Raw genomic sequence first — 26,212 nt, forward strand, 5'->3', positions numbered from 1 at the left:
TAATTAATTAAAATTTAGTTTAGTTTAATTTAATTTCAATTTAATTAGTTCATTTTGTTAGGCAATTTGATTTAGTTTTGTTTAATTTATCATACAATCTATTTTAATTAAACTTTATTTGCTTTTGGCTCAATTCAGCTCAATTTAGCTTGATGTAATTTATAATTAATTAAAATTTAGTTTAATGTTATTTCAATTTAATTTAGTTCATTTTGTTCATTTTGCAATTCGGTTTAGTTTTGTTTCATTTACTCTTTTTTAATTTAATTATTATTATATTGGGATATTTAATTAACATAATTAATTTATATGTATGGTTCAATTCGGCTCAATTTAGCTTGATATAAATAATTAAATTTAGTTTAATTAATTTTAATTTTTTAATTTAATTAATTTCAAGTGTAGATTAACCAACAGAGGAAAAGAATGTTTGTCAAATTAATTCAATTAATTTAGTTCATTTTGTTTGCAATTCTATTTAGTTTTGTTTTACTGGGATATTTAATTAAATCAGTTAATTAATATTCAACTCTTTTTTATTTAATTTAAGTTAATTTTATACATGATTTAACATACTTCGTTTTAATATAATTTTATCAAAATAAATAATTAATTTAATTTAATCCAATTTAGCTAACATAATTGGATTTGTTTTAACTTATTTGAATTATTATTTAATTTAATTTAATTATATATAAGTTAATTTAATAATCTATACTCAATTTAATTTCTACTTTTTATTAAATTAAATTTAATTGGAATTTATTTAAGTAAATTTACTTCAAATGCAAACATCAGCACAGTCTTTGTTATTTTCGAACCCTTCTTCTGCTTCTGATCACCTGTCTATTGAAAACCCATTTCTTTGTAACTGTTTCACATTATTGACGTTGATGAAAACATTCTTTATATACATTCTAATATGGACGGTATTCGTTGTTGCCTTCGCCCTTTTTTTGTTTGTGGTTAATATCTTTTCAATTCATTCACCAGATTTTTCATTTGTTTCTTTGTTCATTCTTCTTTATAGTGTTTCAATGGCTGTGAACTGTGGTGGAATGCCTTAAAGGAATTTGAGCCCTGCCAGGAAGCATGTGTAAGTATTGACACTAAGAAAAAGAGTTAGTGCGGCTGGAGGCAGACGGAGGTGTCAATGAGTTTACCAGGCCGTCATGAAAAGACTTTTTTCCCAGACATTTGGTTATTACATTTTTTTGTTTGTTAATTTGGCCTCGTTTTGGGTTTCTTTTATTTTTTTGTTGCTTCTGTCGTTTCAATGGCTCCTTTAGTCTTCCATGCAATTTTATCCTTACGATTTACCCTGCATTTCCGCTTGCGAACAATCACAAAGGCTTTACTGGCATTTACAACGTTTACGAGTGGAACAAGTTGTGACTACTCTTCAGCCCAAGCTGTTGCATGACAATGACGGCTTTAATACATTGACACTTAAGTGGCCCATTGCTATGGAACAATTGCCGGCACAGTATTTGGCCAGTCGTCCATTTAATATACAATACCAATATGTGATGAAGCCTACATGGTCTGGAATTGTAACAACGCAAAAAGCTACAGATGCAACAAATACAACGACGATTGCATTTGTACATGATCCGGCAGACGTGGATAACATCAATGGTAGCACAATGATGACAAACCATGTGAAACAGGAAGACTATGGCCAACAGGATGCGGATATTGCAAAACAATGGTGGAATTTGGCCGATTACAATTGTAATGAGAATTTCGAATGTGACATCATGGATGGATTGGTACCATATACCTCATACAGGGTAAGTGACTGATGATAACGTTATTGAAGTGTTTTAAATATTTATGAGAAGGAAAAAAAAACGATAGATAATTGCTAAGGGAATCTTTTGTGAAATTAGAAAGTGAATTGATATAAAGAAATGGTGTCACAATTATGGTTTCTGGAACATCTAGCTATTGTAAAATGTAAAAATGATCAATGTGTGCACAATGAAAGATAAGGTTATGACAGGTTCAAATCATCTTTAGGTTAAAATAAGGGAATATTTTCGAAATAGCAATAAACGAATTGACATAGCGAAATTGTGGCACAAATATGATTCCTGGTATTTTATACTATTATAACATGTAAAAGTGGCTATTGTGTGCAAAACGAAAGTTTAGGTTAAGCCAGATTTAAGTTTACATCAGGTTTAAACCCACACTAACATCAGGTTTAAAACGAAACTAAAATATCAATTCGATTTTAATGCAGCCAGTTTTTTTTATCAATGATCTAAGCCATTCGTTTTTTTATTCTTGATATATCTATGTTAGATTCAGAGCATCTTTTTGATATCATTCTTATGCAGTGTTAGTTTAGGAAATTGGTGAGAAAAAATCAGCACACGAATTAATATAGAGAAACTGTGTCACTATTATGAATTTTTATAATTTTTATACCCTCCATCATAGGATGGGGGTATATTAACTTTGTCATTCCGTTTGTAACACATCGAAGACCCCATAAAGTATATATTTTCTGGGTCGTGGTGAAATTCTGAGTCGATCTAAGCATGTCCGTCCGTCCGTCCGTCCGTCTGTTTAAATCACGCTAACTTCCGAACGAAACAAGCTATCGACTTGAAACTTGGCACAAGTAGTTGTTATCGATGTAGGTCGGATGGTATTGAAAATGGACCATATCGGTCCACTTTTACGTATAGCCCCCATATAAAGGGACCCTCAGATTTGGCTTGTGGAGCCTCTAACAGAAGCATATTTCATCCGATCCGGCTGAAATTTGGTACATGGTGTTGGTATATGGTCTCTAACAACCATGCAAAAATTGGTCCACATCGGTCTATAATTATATATAGCCCCCATACAAACCGATCTTTAGATTTGGCTTGCTGAGCCTAAAAGAGAAGCAAATTTCATCCGATCCGGCTGAAATTTGGTACATGGTGTTGGTATATGGTCTCTAACAACCATGCAACAATTGGTTCACATCGGTCCATAATTATATATAGCCCCCATATAAACCGATCCCCAGATTTGGCTTGTGGAGCCTCTAAGAGAAGCATATTTCATCCGATCCGGCTGAAATTTGGTACATTGTGTTGGTATATGGTCTCTAACAATAATGCAAAAATTGGTCCACATCGGTCCATAATTATATATAGCCCCCATATAAACCGATCCCCAGATTTGGCTTGCGGAGGCTCAAAGAGAAAAAAATTTCATCCGATCCGCCTGAAATTTGGTACATGATTTTGGTATATGGTCTCTAACAACCATGCAAAAATTGGTCCACATCGGTCCATAATTATATATAGACCCCATATAAACCGATCTCCAGATTTGGCTTGCGAAGCCTCAAAGAGAAGCAAATTGCATCCGATCCGGCTGAAATTTGGTACATGGTATTGGTATATGGTCTCTAACAGCCGTGCAAAAATTGGTCCACATCGGTCCATAATTATATATAGCGCCCATATAAACCGATCCCCAGATTTGGGTTGCGGAGCCTCAAAGAGAAGCAAATTTCATCCGATCCGCCTGAAATTAGGTACATGTTATTGGTATATGGTCCCTAACAACCATGCAAAAATTGGTCCACATCGGTTCATAATTATATATAGACCCCATATAAACCGGTCCCCAGATTTGACATCCAGAGCCTCTTGGAGGAGCAAAATTCACCCGATCCGGTTGAAATTTGGTACGTGGTGTTAGTATATGATCTCTAACAACCATGCCAAAATTGGTCCACATCGCTCCATAATTATATAGAGCCCCATATAAACCGATCCCCAGATTTTGCTTGCGGAGCCACTAAGAGAAGCAAATTTCATCCGATCCGGTTGAAATTTGGTACGTGGTGTTAGTATATGATCTCTAACAACCGTGCCAAAATTGGTCCATATCGATCCATAAATATATGTAGCCCCCATATAAACCGATGCCCAGATTTGACCTTCGGAGCCCCTTGGAAGAGCAAAATTCACACAATCCGGTTGAAATTTGGTACGTGGTGTTATTATATGGTCTCTAACAACCATGCAAAAATTGGTCCATAGCGGTCTTAATTATATATAACCCCCATTTAAACCGATCCCCAGATTTGACCTCCGGAGCTCTTGGAGGAGCGAAATTCATCCGACCCGGTTGAAATTTGGTACATTGCGCTGGTATATGGCTGCTAACAACCATGCCAACATTGGTCCATATCGGTCTATAGTTATATATAGCCGATCCCCAAAAATAATCTACCAAAATTTTATTTCTATAGAAAATTTTGTCAAAATTTTATTTCTATAGAAAATTTTGCCAAAATTTTATTTCTATAGAAAATTTTGTCAAAATTTTATTTCTATAGAAAAATTTGTCAAAATTTTATTTCTATAGAAAATTTTGTCAAAATTTTATTTCTATAGAAAAATTTGTCAACATTTTATTTCTATAGAAAATTTTGTCAACATTTTATTTCTATAGAAAATTTCGTCAAAATTTTATTTCTATAGAAAATTTTGTCAAAATTTTATTATATTCGTTTTGTTTTGTTATTGTTGGTTTTTGTTCTTTAATCATTGTTGTTGTTTTTTTTTTTATTTCAGCTTAAAACCATGCATTGACTAAACTACAAGTGTAGCTTAACCAACAGAGGAAAAGAATGTTTGTCAAATTTATTTGGGCAAAACCCTATAGACTGCAAGATGGTTGGATAGACGCACGTTTCGGAATTACCACATTCCTCATCAGCATCCTCTACTTGCAGCAAAACTATCAACCAATTATCAGAATAAATTCAGGCAGTTCATTAAACCCAACAATAGACCACACTTGAACCTTCCGAAAAATGGCTTTACATTGATAGGCGGCTTATGTCGAAATAAATTCGTACAAACATCTCTCTTTTCCTTTGCCACCATCAAATCATCGATTTGAGTGAAGTTGGCTGGGTTTATTTTGAGCGTGCTTCCTCTTCTTTCATTCGTTTCGTTTTGTTATTGTTGGTTTTGTTCTTTAATCATTGTTGTTGTTTTTTTATTTCAGCTTAAAACCATGCATTGACTAAACTACAAGTGTAGCTTAACCAACAGAGGGAAAGAATGTTTGTCAAATTTATTTGGGCAAAGCCCTATAGACTGCAAGATAGTTGGAGAGACGCACGTTTCGGAATTACTACATTCCTCATCAGCATCCTCTACTTGCAGCAAAACTATCAACCAATTATCAGATTTTCACAAATAAATTGATTTAGGAAATACATAATAATATTTACGATTTAATTACTTGATTCTTTCATAAAAAGTAAAAATAGTTGGTGTGTGCAAAGATCTCACTTGCGAGTTTCTACTACAAATCTAAAGAATATGGGTAGTTTGTGTTTTTGTCTTTTTTATCAAACGGCAATTGATTCATATATGGGATTTTCCTTTTTTATTTTGTTTATAGGTACGCTTATATATTATACTCGTAGTAAAGAATTCCATGTGTGCACATTTGATGGAGTTTTCGTTTTTATACCCTGCTCCACACTGTGGAACAGGGTATTATAAGTTAGTGCATATGTTTGCAACACCCAGAAGGAGACGAGATAGACACATGGTGTCTTTGGCAAAAATGCTCAGGGTGGGCTCTTGAGTCGATATAGCGATGTCCGTCTGTCCGTCTGTCCGTCTGTCCGTCTGTCCGTGAACACATTTTTGTAATCAAAGTCTAGGTCGCAGTTTTAGTCCAATCGACTTCAAATTTGGCACAAGTATGTGTTTTGGCTCAGAATAGATCCCTATTGATTTTGGAAGAAATCGGTTCAGATTTAGATATAGCTCCCATATATATATATTTCGCCCGATATGGACTTATATGGCCCCAGAAGCCAGAGTTTTAACCTAATGTGCTTAAAATTTTGCACAAGAAGAACAATTACTACTATAGTCAAGTGTGCCAAATTTTATTGAAATCGGTTCAGATTTAGATATAGCTCCCATATATATCTTTCGCCCGATATGGACTAATGCGGTCCCAGAAGCCAGAGTTTTACACCAATTTGGTTGAAATTTTGCACAGGGAGTAGAATTAGCATTGTAGCTATGCGTGCCAAATTTGGTTGAAATCGGTTCAGATTTAGATATAGCTCCCATATATAGCTTTCGCCCGATTTACACTCATTTGCCCACAGAGGCCAATTTTTTGCTCCGATTTAGTTGAAATTTTGCACAGGGAGTAGAATTAGCATTATAGCTACGCGTGTCAAATTTGGTTGAAATCGGTTCAGATTTAGATATAGCTCCTATATATAGCTTTCGCCCGATTTACACTCAAATGACCACAGAGGCCAATTTTTTGCTCCGATTTAGTTGAAATTTTGCACAGGGAGTAGAATTAGCATTGTAGCTATGTGTGCCAAATTTGGTTGAAATCGGTTCAGATTTAGATATAGCTTCCATATATATGTTTTTATGATTTCGACAAAAATGGTCAATGTTGGTAACATTTTCCTTGCAAAATCGCCACTACTTAGTCGAAAAGTTGTAAAAATGATTCTAATTTTCCTAAACTTGTAATACATATATAACGAGCGATAAATCATAAATAAACTTTTGCGAAGTTTCCATAAAATTGCTCCAGATTTAAATGTTTCCCATATTTTTTTACTAACATTGTGTTCCACCCTAGTGCATTAGCCGACTTAAATTTTGAGTCTATAGATTTTGTAGAAGTCTATCAAATTCTGTCCAAATCGAGTGATATTTAAATGTATGTATTTGGGATAAACCTTTATATATGTAGCCCCAACACATTTGACGGATGTGATATGGTATCGAAAATTTAGATCTATAAAGTGGTGCAGGGTATAATATAGTCGGCCCCGTCCGACTTTAGACTTTCTTACTTGTTTTTTATTTAAAAAAGTGAAAATATTAAGTGTGGATAAAGATTTTTCCGTTTGAGATTCTTGTTTATTTATCAAAATTCAATTGATTTTGATACAGGGTTCCTATATTTTATTTTGTCTTTATATAGGCTTATATAAGATAATATAGAAATCCGTGTGTGCACAATTGGTGTTATTTTTTAACAAAAGGCAATTGATTCTGATGTGGGTATTTGAAATTTGATTTTGTCTTTAGGTAGGCTTACATAAAATATTAAGTACTTCCATGTGTGCACAATTGATGTTGTTTTCGTTATATGTTTCCTTTATGTTTATCTGTTTTTTACAAAAAAAAAAACAATTGATTCTGATATGGGATTTTTATATTATATTTGTGTTAAAGGTAGGCTTATATGATATAGTAAAGATTACCATGTGTTTTAGCCTTTGTTTTCTATTATATGCAATTGAAATTTATATTGTAGTAGAACCTTTTTTTATAAAACTTTCCTTTGTCCTTATTAACAGTTTCGTTTTGAAATACCCTTTGGTTTCAATCTGGATGATGTCCTTTATACACCAGCTTCTGAAATATTTACAACTCCTGCAATGGGTGCTCCAATATCAGCACCCATAATAAAACAGGCTTTAGCCTTGGATAAAGATCACATAGTCGTATTTTGGAAAAAGGGAAAGTTTACAAATGGACCATTGAAAAATTACAAAATTTATATTAAGGAAGATGCGGATGGAGAACAAGATCAATACAATCATAAAGTGGTAAGAAAAATTTGTGAATTTTATTAAAATCAATATGCAAAGTCTTCAATATTATAATTTGTGTTAAAATAAAAATTATTTTATATCTTTTATTTTCTGTTTTTATTTCAATATTTTTTCTTTTTCAGTTATTACCTCCCAACGCTTCCCATTATATTTTACCCAAAGCCTCCAATAGTCAATATCAAATACAATTGACTATGATTAACGAGGATGGCGAAGGACCTTATGCAGAAACTGTCATAAAGAAGAAACATTCATCAAATGAACCCATATTAAAATTGAATGTAAATTCTTTATTGGTTGCTGGTGAATATAGACTGATATTGAAGTCCTTAGATCCTTTAATAGAGACGAAAACTCTATTTAAAAGTGAAGAAATTTTAGTAGATTTTGATTATGTACAGCATAGTAAACAAGTTTTCGTTTTAAATACTTTAGGACGTTTGTTCAGGTAAGTGTTGTTAGTAACCCTAAAAAAATTATACGAATTTTTTTATATGAATATTCTGTTTTTCCAGTTTCTACATAGATAATCCCTTAAATTATACAGCAGTTACCCTTAAACCTGAAATTGAAGGTTTCGTTGTGAGAAAACTATCCGTGGATTGGCTAAATCAAATGATTTACATGGCTGGTGAGGTAATGATAGTTTGTTTCTTATAGCATAGATTATTTTTAGTATGCAGAGAAGTCTCTTAGAAGGAGACACCCACGGTCATTTAAATGTTGCCCACATTTGGAAGGGGTCCAGTTAAGAGAGGTTAATTATAGTGTATTGAGGTAGCAAACGTGTCACGACAATTGTCCTCTTTTGAGAAGTCACCTGTTTCCAGAAAGTCCAAGTTTGAAAAGTTTTACTGTGTTTGAGCCAAAACACAGACGCAAATGAAAATTAGGAATCTAATAAGAAATTGACAGAAAATAATTTCGACGGGTAATTATATGTAATAAATTTAGGATGATAAAGCTCATGTGCGGTTTTTTTTTATTATTTCTGTGTAAAAAATAAACATGCCTTTCCTGACAACAGAAGAACTGTTAAACACCGCCAAAGCATCAAAGAGAAGTAGGGACCCGGTTCATTAAAGAGATATCTAGCAACCAAGCGACCTAGAACCCTACAACAGCTTCCCAAAGGAAGATAGCTTCCCTAATACGTGGAAAGAACAAAGAATAGTTCTGGTCACCAAAAGCAAGGATTACGAAGCTTCGACATCTTCGTAGAGACCATTGTATATGTTGGCCACAGATCGAAAATTATTCGAAATACCAAGAATTTATACTTTGAGGGCCGTTGGAGTCTGACCGTGAGACTGCGAAGATTCCGACCTCGAAAATCGACACTAGGAGCTCTTAAGAACATAGCAGATGCCGTAATAGGTTGGCTGATAAGTCCCCGGTCTAACAAAGAGAACACATTTTTTTGTCAAAATTCGTTTTTATTATTCAACATAGTTCCCTTCAAGAGCGATACAACGATTTTAAAGGCCTTCCAATTTTTTGATACCATTTTGGTAGTACTCCTTCGGTTTTTCCTCAAAATAGGCCTTAGTTTCGGCGATCACCTCATTCATTGCAGCCAAATTTTTTCCCTGCGAGCATCCTTTTGAGGTCTGAGAAGAGGAAAAAATCGCTGGGGGCCAGATCTGGAGAATACGGTGGGTGGGGAAGCAATTCGAAGCCCAATTCATGCATTTTTGCCATCGTTCTCAATGACTTGTGGCACGGTGCGTTGTCTTGGTGAAACAACACTTTTTCTTCTTCATATGGGACCGTTTTGCCGCGATTTCGACGGCAATAACGCCATATAATAGTCACTGTTGATGGTTTTTATACCCTCCATCATAGGATGGGGGTATATTAACTTTGTCATTCCGTTTGTAACACATCGAAATATGGCTCTAAGACCCCATAAAGTATATATATTCCGGGTCGTGGTGAAATTCTGAGTCGATCTAAGCATGTCCGTCCGTCCGTCTGTTGAAATCACGCTAACTTCCGAACGAAACCAGCTATCGACTTGAAACTTGGCACAAGTAGTTATTATCGATGTAGGTCGGATGGTATTGAAATGGGCCATATCGGTCCACTTTTACGTATAGCCCCCATATAAAGGGACCCTCAGATTTGGCTTGTGGAGCCTCTAACAGAAGCATATTTCATCCGATCCGGCTGAAATTTGGTACATGGTGTTGGTATATGGTCTATAACAACCATGCAAAAATTGGTCCACATCGGTCCATAATTATATATAGCCCCCATATAAACCGATCCCCCGATTTGACTTGCGGAGCCTAAAAGAGAAGCAAATTTCATCCGATCCGGCTGAAATTTGGTACATGATGTTGGTATTTGGTCTCTAACAACCATGCAAAAATTGGTCCACATCGGTCCATAATTATATATAGACCCCATATAAACCAATCTCCAGATTTGGCTTGCGAAGCCTCAAAGAGAAGCAAATTGCATCCGATCCGGCTGAAATTTGGTACATGGTATTGGTATATGGTATTGGTATATGGTCTCTAACAACCGTGCAAAAATTGGTCCACATCGCTCCATAATTATATATAGCGCCCATATAAACCGATCCCCAGATTTGGGTTGCGGAACCTCAAAGAGAAGCAAATTTCATCCGATCCGCCTGAAATTTGGTACATGATATTGGTATATGGTCTCTAACAACCATGCAATTTTTGGTACATGGTGTTGGTATATATTCTCTAATGACCATGCAAAAATTGGTCCACATCGGCCCATAATTATATATTGCCCCCATATAAACCGATCCCCAGATTTGACCTCCGGAGCCTCTTAGAAGAGCAAAATTCATCCGATCCGGTTGAAATTTGGTACGTGGTTTTAGTATATGGTCTCTAACAACCATGCAAGAATTAGTCCATATCGGTTCATAGTTATATCTAGCCCCCATATAAATCGATCCCCAGATTTGTCCTCCGTAGCCTCTTGGAGAAGCTAAATTCATCCGATCCGGTTGAAATTTGGAACATGGTGTTAGAATGTGGTCTCTAACAAACACGCAAGAATTGGTCCATATCGGTCCATAATTATATATAGCCGATCCCCAATCGCACAAAAATTGGTCTATATCGGTTCATAATCATGGTTGCCACTCGAGCCAAAAATAATCTACCAAAATTTTATTTTTATAGAAAACATTGTCAAAATGTTATTTCTATAGAAAAATTTGTCAAAATTTTATTTCTATAGAAAATTTTGTCAAAATTTTATTTCTATAGAAAATTTTTTCCAAATTTTATTTCTATAGAAAATTTTTTCCAAATTTTATCTCTATAGAAAATTTTTTCCAAATTTTATTTCTATAGAAAATGTTGTCAAAATTTTATTTCTATAGAAACTTTAAACTTAATTATATACGTATTTAATCGGCCTTTTTTAGTTTAATATATACCACGTATGGACTATGTGGTATATATTACGGTGTTAGGAAGATTTAAGATACCTTGCCATCGGCAAGTGTTACCGCAACCCAAGTAATTCGATTGTGGATGACAGCCTTCAGTAGAAGTTTCTACGCAATCCATGGTGGAGGGTACATAAGCTTCGGCCTGGCCGAACTTACGGCCGTATATACTTGTTCCCTTCTCAAGATAATCGATAAAAATTATTCCATGCGCATCCCAAAAAACAGAGGCCATTACTTTACCAGCGGACTTTTGAGTCTTTCCACGCTTCGGAGACGGTTCACCGGTCGCTGTCCACTCAGCCGACTGTCGATTGGACTCAGGAGTGTAGTGATGGAGCCATGTTTCATCCATTGTCACATATCGATGGAAAAACTCGGGTGTATTACGAGTTAACAGCTGCAAACACCGCTCAGAATCATCAACACGTTGTTGTTTTTGGTCAAATGTGAGCTCGCGCGGCACCCATTTTGCACAGAGCTTCCGCATATCCAAATATTGATGAATGATATGACAAACGGGTTCCTTTGATATCTTTAAGGCCTCTGCTATCTCGATCAACTTCATTTTACGGTCATTCAAAATCATTTTGTGGATTTTTTCGATGTTTTTGTCGGTAACCACCTCTTTCGGGCGTCTACTGCGTTCACCGTCCTCCGTGCTTATTTCACCACGCTTGAATTTTCCATACCAATCAATTATTGTTGATTTATCTGCGGCAGAGTCCGGAAACTAAATATCAAGCCAAGTTTTTGCTTCCACCGTATTTTTCCCTTCAGAAAACAATATTTTATCAAAAAACGAAATTTCTTCTTTTCCATTTTTTTCACAATAACAAAAGTTTCTTCCCAAAAGACGCCCTATCTCACAAACTAATTTACTTACAGACGTCAAATTTTGACACGAATCATTTGAAGGTTGGTACTATATAAAAATAATATGCATTTAATACTAGCGACGCCATCTATGTGTCAGACCGGGGACTTATCAGCACAGCAGGGCCACAACGCTCCAAAATCTCTTATCCAACTGGTTACGCTAGATATTAAGATTGTCTTTAACAGCCTAAGATGTACAGACGTAATATGCACCTTAGGGACGATATTTCACATACCGAAATACTTAATGAAAATATTGAAAGAATATTGAGAGACTTAAAGGCCTAGTCTTGATATATGACAGAGTACAGGGTTCAAGAAGAATGGAAGTAACCTCAGGTGCCGCACATGACTCTATCCTCATACCATATCTCTGGAATACAACATACGACGAAATACTGAAAATACTCATGCCAGAAGATACCTTCCCTGAATGAGAATGCTGAAAGACCCAAAGGCTGATTTTTGATACATGACACTGTACAAGCTCCAAGAAGTGACTTCCGCCCACATGGCTCAATCCTCAGATCAGATCTCTAGAATGCAACATACGACGAAATTCTGAAAATACCCAAGTCGGACGATACGTTCCTTGCTGGCTATGCTGATGATAAAAATGAGAAATGTTGAAGTGGCTTAACGCAAACGGCGCCAAACCATGATACTTGCGAATGACTGGTAACTAATTACTACTAACAAGACAGCATATGCCTGTAGAGACTGATATCACAATTCCAACAAGGCAGCCAATCAAATACTTGGAACTAATGCTGGACTCAAAAGTAGTAACGTACTTCAAGAAAATAGATTACTCAACACAAAAAGCTGATATGATGACAACACGACTGAACAGAATAATGAGAAACATTGAAAGCCCTCTTTCAGCCAGAAGAAGGATACTTAGAGAAATTAGTAACAGCATTCCCTATTATGTATGTGGGCGTCGATCCTACAGAGATGAACTAGAGCGAACAATCTAGTTTGAGTTATAATGGCAGGCAACCCATCTCGAGGTAATGTGAAATCGGTTCTGAGGTGGAATTATTCACCGAGGGAAGAGCGATAGGTTATTAGCCAGTATCGTCGACTGTGATGGAGTTTGTCAAACGCAAAGCTTTTTCCAGGTTAGAGAACTGCAGCTCCGAGAATTTCTTCAGCATACCTCACAGTAAAGTGAAAGACGCATTAATAATAGCTGAAACGATCCCATTACACCACAAGGAAATTGAGTGAAAAGAAATACCAAAAGCCAAACAATGAGGCACGACAAACTTGATACCGCACATTTAACAAGAAACCAGGAATACACGGCAGGAACGATAGAAGAACGACATACATTTATGGCGAGAGAAGACATCAGGAGGTGACATACTACATAACTCACGTGCTCTCTGGCCACGGCTGCATTCCAAAGTAACTGTACCGTATGGGGAAACGTAGCTCAAGCAAGAGCTACATTTCCCCATATAAAGAGGACGAGTCCAGAGATGTAGTCGGTGGGCCGAACTGCTGAGAGAGCTTGGAGATGAAAGTTTCCAGGTCTCCGAGAGAAATTTAATCCACAGGATGATACAAAGTGACAGGAACTGTTAGGCTTTAAAGCAATTTACCTAACACGTTATCCGCCAAAAAAGGTTGACTTGGCCGACCAATGAATAAATTGAAGCAGACTTAAAGGCGACGGTCAAAGCGGAAAGCGGTTCCGAAGTGGAATTATACCTCAGACGCTCATTGACAAGGGGTGCTATCGAAAGTAACTGTACCGCATGGAAAAAATGCAGTTCAGGCAACTGCATATTCAAAGAAGAAGAGGCCAGAGATGTAGCCAGTGGGAAGGTCGGCAGAGAGAGCTTGAATACGGTTTTGGACTTGTCTCCGTGAAAAATATAAACCACAAGTTGAACTGGGAAACTGTAAGGCAGTTTTCCGAACGCGTTGTCCGCAAAAAAAAAGTTACCAACGGTGCGATGATATAAGAAGCTATAGTCTGGGCGCATAACAAAAGGCGAATATCACGGTCCAGATGGGGGTCCACTTCGAAGTAATGTGAAAGCGGCTTCGAGGTGGAATTATTCACCGAAGGAAGAGAGATGGGTTATTAGCCGGTATCGTCGACTGCGATGGAGTTTGGCAAACTCAAAGCTTTTTCCAGGTTAGAGAACTGCAGCTTCAAGAATCTCTTCAGCATACCTCACAGTAAAGTGGAAGACGCATTAATAATATCAGGTACGATCCCATTAGACCTCAAGGCAATTGAGTGAAAAGAAATATCCAAAGCCAAGTAACGGGGCACGACAAACTTGATACCGCACATTCAACAAGAGACCAGGGATATACGGCAGGAACGAGGGACAAAGATCAGCTCATCACATCGACCTATAAACGACATACATTTCTGGCGAGAGATAAGACATGGGGAATGTATATACGAAGAGGAGGATACCACAGACGTATGCCGAGCAAAAGTAACTGGTGGACAGAACGCCAGAGAGAGGGAGAGCTTCAAGATGCAATTGGGCATGTCGGCGAGAAATTTAATCAACAAGATAAAAAAGTCCGAGGAACTGGGAGGATGTAAGCGACTTTCAAAATATGTTCCCCGCAAGGAAAGGGTTGGCATGGACGTGATGCCATGAAAAATTGAGGAATTTGGCATACGCAAAACATTTTCCAGTTTTGACATTAGCAGCTCCGAGAATAACTTCAGCATACTGCACAGTATCAGCGCAAGACGCATCAAGGCAATTGGATTGAAAGAAATGTCCGAGGCCAAACAGCAAGGCGCAACAAAAGTGTAGGATAAATGGCAGGAACGATGGAGGAACGAGACAAAGGTCAGATGGGTACACTGACTTATATGTTAACCGACATACATTCATGGTGAAATAGAAGACATGGGGAAGTGACATACTACATAACTCAGATGCTCTCTGACCACGGCTACTTTCGAAAGTATTTGTACCGCATGAGAAAAACCATAACCAGAGAGAGAAGTCCCGAGTCTTCTCTCTCTGGTTATGGTTTTTCTCATGCGGTACAAATACTTTCGAAAGTATCCGTCAGAGGTTCAGAGAAACTCGGGTTATTGCTTCTTTCTAAAGTATCTCTACCACATGAGGAAAAGCATATCAGACAACTGCATTTGCAAAGACGACAAGGGAAGAGATGCAGAACGGAAGAAAGCATGATCTCCTCGAGGATTATAATACACAAGATGATACAAAGTAAGAGGAACTGGGAGGTTTCTCAGAAAGAAGAAGGTCATGACGATATGAAAGATTGAAGCTTTTGTCCGGACGCAGAGTAAAAGGCGACGGTCACGGACCACTTGGGGTCCATGGTTCCGAGATGATAATATTCACAAAGTGAAAAATTTTAAGTCTGAAGCGAATGTCACGGATCATGTAGAGGTCCACCTCGAAATAATGCGAACGCGGTTCCGAGGTGAAATCATATTCGAGTGAAGAAGGATGGGTTTTTACCGCATGAGGAAAATCATAAGCGGTGAGCCAGAGAGAGAAGACTCGGGAAAGTGTCAGAGGATCTCTGGTTATTGCTTCTTTCTAAAGTATCTCTACCACATGAGGAAAAGCATATCAGACAACTGCATTTACAAAGAAGACAAGGGAAGAAATGCAGAACGGCAGAAAGCAGAAACTCCTCGAGGAATGTAATACACAAGATGATACGAAGTAAGATGAACTGCGTGGCTTTTCAGAAAGAAGAAGGTCATGACGATATGACAAATGTAAGCTTTTGTCCGGACGCAGGGTAAAGGGCGACGGTCACGGACCACTTGGGGTCCATGGTTCCGAGGTGATATTATTCACAGAGTGAAGAATTTTAAGTCTGAAGCGAATGTCACGGATCCTGTAGAGGTTCACCTCGAAGTAATGCGAACGCGGTTCCGAGGTGAAATCATATCCGAGTGAGGAAAATCATAACCGGTGAGCATTTATGGCCAGAGAGAGAGAAGACTCAAAAAAGTGTCAGAGGATCTCTGGTTATTGCTTCTTTCAAAAGTATCTCTACCACATGAGGAAAAGCATATCAGACAACTGCATTTGCAAAGAAGACAAGGGAAGAGATGCAAAACGGCATTAAGCATGATCTCCTAGAGGAATATAGTACACAAGATGATACAAAGTAAGATGAACTGCGAGGCTTTTCAGAAAGAAGAAGGTCATGACGATATGAAAAATTTAAGCTTTTGTCCGAACGCAGGATAAAAGGCGAAGGGGACGGACAACTTATGGCCCATGTTTCCGAGATGATTATATTCACAGTGTGAAGAATTTTAAGTCTGAAGCCAATGTCACGGATCACGTAGAGGTCCACCTCGAAGTAATGCGAACGGGGTTCCGAGGTGAAATCATATCCGAGTGAAGAATGGGGGGTTTTTAGCTGGTACCGTTGATTGCGAAGGAGGCAGGCCTGCGGGTGGACGCCAAGTTTTTATATAGTTTGGATGGACAATAGTCTTGGGTTTGATATAGGGTTTGAAAATGTTTTATTTCTTAAAAATTTAAATTGATTTTGCCCAAAATTTATACTTAATTTATGTATTTATTTACTTCTTTTCAGATGCCTTCTAAGTTCTGGCAAATTATAGCAACTGATCTTCAAGGAGCTGGCTTACAATTCGTGGCTTCAAATCTAACAATGGCCATTAAACAAATGCAAATTGATCCTTTGAATGGTTGGCTCTTCGTCTCCAATACCGATAATCATATAATGCGTATTAATATGGCCACTAAACAATGGAAAATGCTGCCCATTCCCTTGGAAAATGGATTATTTTCGGTGGATTATCAAAGTTATCTAATCAAGACCTATGAGACCAAAGAAAATATTCTATATGAGCTGAGTTATGATGGCTTATACTCTAGGAAATTGGAAGAAACTCGAATGTTTACAAAACTTCAAGGAGAAATATTAAATTTCCATTTTATGGGTAATAATCTGCTATGGTCTTCAAATGCTACACATTTTATGGCACAAGATTTCCATCATAAAGAAGATGAAGTAGTTCATATTACGGAAATGGAAATTTGTGGAAAGATATTGCCAATGCTGCAGACTCAACAAGAGGCAAAGGTGTTACAACCTATACCCAGGCCAGTGGAAGAACCACAAAATTTGGAAACTATATTATCGGCCACCAAAGCTATAATCATATGGTCAGCTCCGGCCAGTATAGAGGAATTCCAATCGGAGGCTCGATGGCATACTTGGGAATATGAATTGGAAATTATGGATGTTTCCAGTAATAGTGCCTTTAATATACGCAGTATACGTAGCACTTACTTTGTGGTGGAACGATTGCAGGCGAATAATTTGTATAGGATAAAGGTGAGGGCCATGTTTTCAGCGCTAAGTGGAAGGATGTTAAGTCAGGCAGAACCCAGTGAATGGTCCAATGAGTTGACAACAAGAACATGGCCTATGGCCAAGCATAGATTAATGTGGGCCACCCAAAAAGGTTTATATGAAAGTGATGAATTGGCTGAGGAAGTGGAAAAGCGGGCATTGGGTCAAGAGAATGTAGCCTCTTTCGTCCATGTAAATTCATCTTTGTTCTATGTCAGTTATCCGGAAAGAAAGTTGAAGTGCTATAATCTGTTGCACAAAGAGTTACCATGCGGTTTCCAAGCAGAAAATGTCTATGGCCTGGATTATGATTGGCGTGGCGGAAGATTATATTGGTCCGATGTCAAAAGAAATTGTATAATAAGATCCGATTTGAAGGGCCAACATCGAGAACTTTTGCCGATATTTGAAGCCCGCCATATAAGAGTGGATAGTCTGAAGGGGTATTTGTATTATCATACCGAGACGAAATTGGTGCGACGTTATTTAAATGGAGCCATGGCCAATCAGGAACTGGAATATTATCATGTCAATGGTAATGGAGAAAGTATTCAGGGGTTTGCTTTAGTCTCTGTCTATATCTATTGGATGGTTCAACATCAGGAGGAGAATACCAAACTGTTAAGGTCTTCCCTGGATTATCAGACAGTTGAAGAAGTTTTGGAATTGCCTGCCGAAATGAAGGTCACCTTGAATTCTTTGGAATATGTTAAGGAAATTGAAGGATTTATGTTCCTCAATGGCAAAGATAATACAGCGGTGCTTTTGAAACAGGAACCCCAAAAAAGGATATCACGCATTGAGGTTCCCTTTATGGAGAAAATCAACCATGTTCGTTTGTTGCCTCAAGAAGCAATGCCCTTTATGGATGAGGCGATAGTACCGGAGGTAGTAGATAAAGAGGGTATAGAAATCACTGAAGGCTATTGGGATGATTTCAATATCAAATGGCTGGCCATAAATAATCCCAAAAATCTTAGCATCTTCTATAAGGTTTTGATAGCACCTTTGAATGCAACCTCGCAACATGAAGTCTTGAGTTTTGAGGTCTCTTTGCCGTTGGTTCGTATAACCGAATTTAAAATGTCATCGCATAGGATAAATGTAACCATAACTCCGCAGACGTTATGGGCCAAAGGACCTTCGACATCGGTGTTGCTGCAAACACCAACGGCTGCCCCTAAACAGCCTAAGAATTTAAGAGTTTTTGTGGAACAATTACAGGAACCCTTAAGCAACGAAGCGAACCTAACAGCCTTGGTAAGATGGGATTCTCCCGATAATATATCCATGGAAAAGGAGGCATTCTATAAAGTCTTTTGCTGGTTCAAAGAGGAATTGCATAGTGTCAAAGATGTTGAGGATATGGGCCGCCGGAGCCATGAAGTAAAATTCTATAATCTAAGGAAAGAGGAATCCTACACCTTTCAGGTTCAGGCTTTCTCTTTAAGTCGATCGAAAGGAGGAGAGAAGACTGCTCTCCTGACATATTTCATAAATCCTGAAATGCAAGCACGACCCAAATTAATATTCAGTACCACTGACTATATAGGAGAACTGGATATGGATTTGAATGTGACAAAAATCTGGCTTTATACCTCTAGCGAAGTGGAACATATGGCAATAATGCCGGGTGAGCAACGTCTTCTATGGGTCAATGAGAATGTGGAATTGATGACCTATCAACTGGGATCGGCCTCTCTGAAATTGGCCCGTATGAGAGCTGAAGTTTTAGCTTTAAGTGTTGACTGGATATTACGTAAAGTCTATTGGGCTGAATTGTCAGGAGATGTAGATCATGCTGTGGATTTGTACACATTAGATTTGAATAACTACGAGGGCAAGGTAATGATGGGCACGAAACTATTCTCTTTGAGTAAGGGAAAACTTTTGAAAGATATGGTCGTCTTGCCTTTTTCACAAACTCTTCTATGGCTGGAACATGATCATGGTTCCCCCAATGCAACAGTCCAAGGAAGAAATCTTACAGATCTAAGTGATATGAAATTGAAAAATCTTCCTTTGCTATCGATAACCTCAATGTTTGAGGGTTCCTTGCGTCAAGATTTGGAATCGGTGAATTTATTGGATGCCAAAGGCAAACTCTATGCCTATGAGGTGCAAAGGCAATTGTTAACCAATTTGAAAATACCTTTAGCCCCGCTGGAGCCAATTAAGCAATTTGAAAGGGATTCTGGTTATATATACACGCTAAGTAATCGTTCGATCAAGGCCTATAATCGTCGTAAACATAATTTGGAATATTCTCTCCATATGCCCGAGATAAGGGTAATGAAGGCCTTCAATTTCCAACCCTATCCTAAGAGAGAATGTTTATTGCCCCCGGATAATATACATGAGGAAGCAAGTAATCACCATCACCATCACCATCACCATCTCTTTCCCTATACAATGGGAGAAACTCATATGGTTCTTCATTTACCTAGAAGAAATCGCCAAGGCAATTGCCGTTTACCTATACCTGGTCTAAAATATGAAATTTCTTTGACTAATAATTTGGATTTTGAGGAGACCTTACGTTTGAAAGATCCTCTCCAAGATTTGAATATAACCAATTTGAGGCCCTATACCAATTACTCTGTAAATATAGAAGCCTCTTCGTATTATCAACAAAAGCTGCCTCATCCCCACATCAACTATCATGAATTTATTGTGGCCACCTATGAGGGTACTCCCTGGAAACCCAATAATTTCAGTGTAAAAGCTTTAAGTCCTAGTGAAGTTCTGGTGACTTGGCAAGAACCTGATCATCTCAATGCTGCCCATGTCAAATACATGCTAAACTATCATAAATTTGGTGATAATTCTGAATCTCAAATACAATTGGAAGGGTTTGAAAAGATTCTCGAAAATCTGGAACCTGATTCCAAATACACCATGACCTTGGCTGTCTACAATGGGGAGAGGAAAAATGAGACGGAAGCCCTTGAAGTCTATACCTATCCTCAACCTTGGCCTTTACACTTGAAGGATAAGCAAGCCTATAATATGACTTTGCTATGGCATCCCAATACCCAATATAGTTCAGCCATTTTGGAATGTCTACCCCATAGTCAAGATCCTGAGATGATACCCTTTAGTCTGGATATTTCGGGGGTGGATGGCAATATCACTCTGTCGAATCTGCAACCCAAAACTCGTTATGAATTCTATTTGAAATTGAAATTTCCCTCCACCGCCCGCACCTATATATGGCCCACCCATCAAAGTAACAATTTTATTTTTGAAACTCTCGGGGATGTTCCCGGAAGACCTGGAAAACCTAGAATAGAACATATCACAGGAGAAATATTTAAGGTGTCCTGGTTACCAGCCCCAGCACATGGTGCCAATAGTATAGACTATAGTTTGGAAGCTTTACAGGCCCGTATCCCTAAACGTATTAGACGATCTGCTTCCCATCTTTCCACAATGCGAATCCTAAATGATAATACCATGATGTCTCAATTGCCTTGGGTAGAGGAATTGGAACCCATTGAAGATAAATGGATTGTTTATTGTAATACCACGGAAACCAACTGTATCATCCGAGATCTTCACACCTTGCATTTATTGATGTTTCGGGTAAGGGCCCATAGTGACGCGTATGGTTGGGGTCCCTACAGTGAGGATAGTGAACGAGTATTAGAGCCTTATGTTTCGCAGCAGAAACGTAACTCCTTGGTTTTTGCCATAATAGCACCGGCCTTAATTGTCGGAACTTGTGTCATTATTTTGTTCATCATACGTAAAGGTAAGTGGTACCAAAAAATAAGTGGTAGAAGAGAAAGTACACTTAATTACTTACTGACAATGGACTTTGATAGAATGACCTAACACTAAAATTAAAATTTTTATATACGATATTGAATTTATATAAAGTTTTCTCAAATTTTTATTTCTATAGAAAATTTTAGCAAAATTTAATTTCTATAGAAAATTTTAACAAAATTTTATTTCTATAGAAAATCTTGTCCAAATGTTATTTCTATATAAAATTTTGTCCAAATTTTATTTCTATATAAAAATTTGTGCAAATCTTATTTCTACAGGAAATTTTGCCAAATTTTATTTTTATAGAAAATTTTGTCACAATTTTATTTCTGCAAAAAATTTTGTTAAAATTTTACATATATATAATATATAAATTAAAGCAAAATTTTATTTCTATAGAAAATTTAAACAATATTTTATTTCTATTTCTATAGAAAATTTTTGGAAATTTGTTCAAAATTTTATTTATATAGAAAATTTTAGCAAAATTTTATTCCTATAGAAAATTTTGTCAAAATGAATTTTGTCAAATGATGAAATGAATGAAGATAGAGGAAGCACGCTCAAAAACAAACCCAGCCAAATACATACAAATCGATGATTTGAGTTTGGCAAAGGAAAAGAGATATGCTGGCAAATTTGTTTAGGCAGTAGCCGACTCTCAAACCCTTTTTCGGGAGGTTCAAGTGTAGTTCACGTTGGGTTGAGTGAATTACCCGAATTTATTCTGATAATTGGTTGATAGTTTTGCTGCAAGTAGAAGATGCTGATGAGGAATGTGGTAATTCCGAAACAGCTGTACATCCAACCATCTTGCAGTCTATAGGGCTTTGCCCAAATAAATTTGACAAGCATACTTTTCCTCTGTTGGTTAAGCTACACTTGTAGTTTAGTCAATGCATGGCTTTAAGCTGAGATCAAAAAAAAAAAATTATTTCTATAAAAAATTTTGTCAAAATGTTCCATTGATTTTTTTTTCTTTTGAAAATTTTGCTAAAATTGTCTATTAAAAATGTTGTACAAAAAAAAAATATTTCTTATTTTATTTCTAGAAAAAATTGTATCAAAATTTTATTTCTAGAGAAAATTTTAACAAAATTTTTTTTTCTAGAGAAAATTTTAACAAAATTTTATTCCAAAAGAAAATTTTGCCCTAATTTTATTTCAAAAGAAAATTTTGATTTAATTTTATTTCTTTAGGAAATTTTGTAAAAATTTTATTTCTATAGAAAAGTTTTTCCAAATTTAATTTCTATAGAAATTTTATCAAAATTTTATTGCTATAGAATTTTGTCAAAATTTCATTTCCCGAGAAAATTTTGTCAAAATTTTATTTCCATAGAAAATTTTGTCTCAATTTTATTTCCATAGAAAATTTTGTCAAAATTTTATTTCTATAGAAAACTTTGTCAAAATTTTATTTCTGTAGGAAATTTTATTTCTATAGAATATTTTGTCAAAATTTTATTTCTATAGAAAAGTTTTTAAACATTATATTTCTATAGAAAATTTTGTCAAAATTTTACAAAAAAATTTATTTCTGTAGAAAATTATGTCAACATTTTTTTCTATAGAAAATTTTGTTCCTATAGACAATTTTTACCAAACCGTTTTTTATAGAATATTTTGTCAATTTTTTATTTCTATAGAAAATTTTGTGAAAATTTTATTTTTATAGAAAATTTTGTCCAAATTTTATTCCTATAGAAAAATTTGTCTACATGTTATTTTAATAAAAACTTTTGTCTAAATTTTATGTCTATAGAAAATTTTACCAAAATGTTATTTCTATTGTTATTTCTAAAATTTTCTATAGAAAATTTTGTCAAAATTTTATTTCTATAGAAAATTTTGTCAAAATTTTATTTCTATAGAAAATTTTGTTAATAATTTATTTCTATAGAAAAGTTTTTCAAATATTAATTTGGTCAGGCGTGTATTTATATAGAAACTTTTGTCCAAATTTAATTTCGATAGAAAATTTTGTCAAAATTTTATTTCTATAGAAAATTTTGTCAAAATTTAATTTCTATAGAAAATTTTGTCAAAATTTTATTACTATAGAAAATTTTGCCAAAATTTTATTTTTATAGAAAATTTTGTCAAAATTTTATTACTATAGAAAATTTTGCCAAAATTTTATTTTTATAGAAAATTTTGTCAAAATTTTATTTTTATAGAAAATTTTTGTCGAAATTTTATTTCTATAGAAAATTTTTGTCAAAATTTTATTTCTATAGAAATTGTGTCCAGATTTTTTCAATAGAAAATTTTGTTTAGATTTTTTCAACAGAAAATTTTGTTAAAATTTGGTTTCTTTAGGAAAATTTGTTAAAATTTCATTTCTATAAAAAATATTGTTAAAATTGTATTTCTACAGAAAATTTTGTTGAAATTTTATTTCTGTTGAAAATTTTGTCAACATTTTTATACCCTTCACCACCACTGTGGTACAGGGTATAATAAGTTTGTGCATTTGTATGTAACGCCAAGAAGGAAAAGTCTGAGACCCATCGTTTAGTATACCGATCGTCTTAGAATTAAATTCTGAGTCGATTTAACGATGTCCGTCTGTCTGTCTGTCTGTCTGTCTGTCTGTTGATGTATTTTTGTGTGCAAAGTACAGCTCGCAGTTTTAGTCCGATTGTCCTAAAATTTGGTATGGGGTCCTGTTTCGACTCAAAGACGATCCCTATTGAAAAAATCGGTTCAGATTTAGATATAGCTGCCATATATATTTTCCACCGATCTGGTCATAATTGGCGTGCATATCAACCGATCTTTCTCAAATTCCGTACATCCATATATTTTATGAGTCTCGAAAAACTTGCAAAATATCATCCAAATCGGTTCAGATTTAGATATAGCTCCAATATATAGCTTTCGGCCGATTTACACTCATATGACCACAGAAATCGGTTTAGATTTAGATATATCTCCCATATATAGCTTTCGCCCGATTTACACTCATATGACCACAGAGGCCAATTTTTAACTCCGATTTAGTTGAAATTTTGCACAGGGAGTAGAATAAGCATTGTTGCTATGCGTGCCAAATTTGGTTGAAACCGGTTCAGATTTAGATATATCTCCCATATATAGCTTTCGCCCGATTTACACTCATATGACCACAGAGGCCAATTTTTTGCTCCGATTTAGTTGAAATTTTGCACAGGGAGTAGAATTAGCATTGTAGCTATGCGTGCCAAATTTGGTTAAAATTGGTTTAGATTTCGATATATCTCCCATATATAGCTTTCGCCCGATTTATACTCATATGGCCACAGAGGCTAATTTTTTGCTCCGATTTAGTTGAAACTTTGCACAGGGGGTAGAATTAGCATTGTAGCTATGCGTGCCAAATTTGGTTGAAATCGGTTCAGATTTAGATATAGCTCCCATATATATGTTTTTCTGATTTCGACAAAAATGGTAAAAATACCAACATTTTCCTTGTAAAATCGCCACTGCTTAGTCGAAAAGTTGTAAAAATGACTCTAATTTTCCTAAACTTCTAATACATGTATATCGAGCGATAAACCATTTTAGATCTACCAAGTGGTGCAAGGTATAATATAGTCGGCCCTGCCCGACTTTAGACTTTCCTTACTTGTTTTTCTATAGAAAATGTCAAAATTTTATTTCTATAGAAAATTTTGTCAAAATTTAATTTCTATAGAAAATTGTGTCCAGATTTTTTCAATAGAAAATTTTGTTCAGATTTTTTCAATAGAAAATTTTGTTAAAATTTGGTTTCTTTAGGAAATTTTGATAAAATTTTATTTGTTGTTGTTTTTTATAGCCACTACCATCCATAGAATGGTTTGTCATTCCGTTTGTAACACATCGAAATATCGATTTCCGACTATATAAAGTATATATTCTTGATCAGGGAGAAATTAAGACGATATAACCATGTTCTTCTGTTTGTCTGTCTGTCTGGCTGGCTGTCTGTCTGTTGTAATCACGCTACAGTCTTCAATAATGAAGCAATCATCCTGAAATTTTGCACAAGCTCGTCTTTTGTCTGCAGGCAAGTCAAGTTCGAAGATGGACTATATCGGTCCATGTTTTGGTATAGCCCCCATATAGACCGATCTCCCGATTTTACTTCTTGGACTTCTAGAATCCGCAGTTTTTATTCAATTTACCAGAAATTGGAAATCTAGAGGTATTTTAGAACCATAAAGAGGTGTGCCAAAAATGGTGAGCATCGGTTCATGTTTTGGTATGGTCCCCATATAAACGGACTCCCCATTCGGGGTATTGGGCTTATAGAAACCGTAGCTATTATCCAATTTGCCTGAAATTGGAAATCTAGAGGTATTTAAGGACCATAAATAGGCGTGCCGAAAATGGTGGGTATCGGTCCATGTTTTGGTATAGCCCCCATATAGACCGATTTCCCGATTTGACTTCTTGGGCTTCTAGAATCCGAAGTTTTTATCCAATTTGCCTGAAATTAGAAATCTAGAAGTATTTTATGACCATAAAGAGGTGTGCCAAAAATGGTGATTATCGGTCCATGTTTTGGTATGGTCCCCATATAAACCGACCTCCTGATTTGGGGTCTTGGGCTTATAGAAACCGTAGCTATTATCCAATTTGCCTGAAATTGGAAATCTAGAAGTATTTAAGGACCATAAATAGGCGTGCCGAAAATGGTGGGTATCGGTCCATGTTTTGGTATAGCCCCCATATAGACCGATTTCCCGATTTTACTTCTTGGGCTTCTGGAATCCGAAGTTTTTATTCAATTTGCCTGAAATTAGAAATCTGGAGGTATTTTTGGACCATAAAGAGGTGTGCCGAAAATGGAGAGTATCGGTCCATGTTTTGGTATATCCCCCATATAGACCAATCTCCCGATTTTACTTCTTGAACTTATAGAAACTGTAGTTTTTATCCAATTTGCCTGAAATTGAAAATCTAGAAGTATTTTATGACCATAAAGAGGTGTGCAGAAAAGGGCGTGTATTGGTTTATGTTTTGATATATCCCCAATATAGACCGATCTCTGGATTTTATTTCTTGGGATTATAAAAACCGCAGTTTTTATCCAATTTGCATGAAATTCTAAATCTAGAATTATTTTTGGACCATAA

The 26,212-nt window shown here is 36.0% G+C and overlaps 1 protein-coding gene across 1 annotated transcript in view; it reads left to right on the forward strand.

The window, feature by feature from the left end:
* The window catches only part of sev (receptor protein-tyrosine kinase sevenless), a 94,723-nt gene that overhangs the window by 59,414 nt on the left and 9,097 nt on the right, over positions 1-26,212 (forward strand). The window contains exons 3-8 of the mRNA XM_075299466.1: positions 1,031-1,096; positions 1,290-1,793; positions 7,385-7,636; positions 7,765-8,090; positions 8,158-8,278; positions 16,548-21,087. Of these exons, the coding sequence (XP_075155581.1) occupies positions 1,031-1,096; positions 1,290-1,793; positions 7,385-7,636; positions 7,765-8,090; positions 8,158-8,278; positions 16,548-21,087 (5,809 nt within the window). The remainder of the gene's footprint in view (positions 1-1,030; positions 1,097-1,289; positions 1,794-7,384; positions 7,637-7,764; positions 8,091-8,157; positions 8,279-16,547; positions 21,088-26,212) is intronic.

This window comes from Haematobia irritans, chromosome 3 (assembly GCF_050003625.1).
Source record: "Haematobia irritans isolate KBUSLIRL chromosome 3, ASM5000362v1, whole genome shotgun sequence".
Taxonomy (NCBI): Eukaryota; Metazoa; Arthropoda; class Insecta; order Diptera; family Muscidae; genus Haematobia; species Haematobia irritans.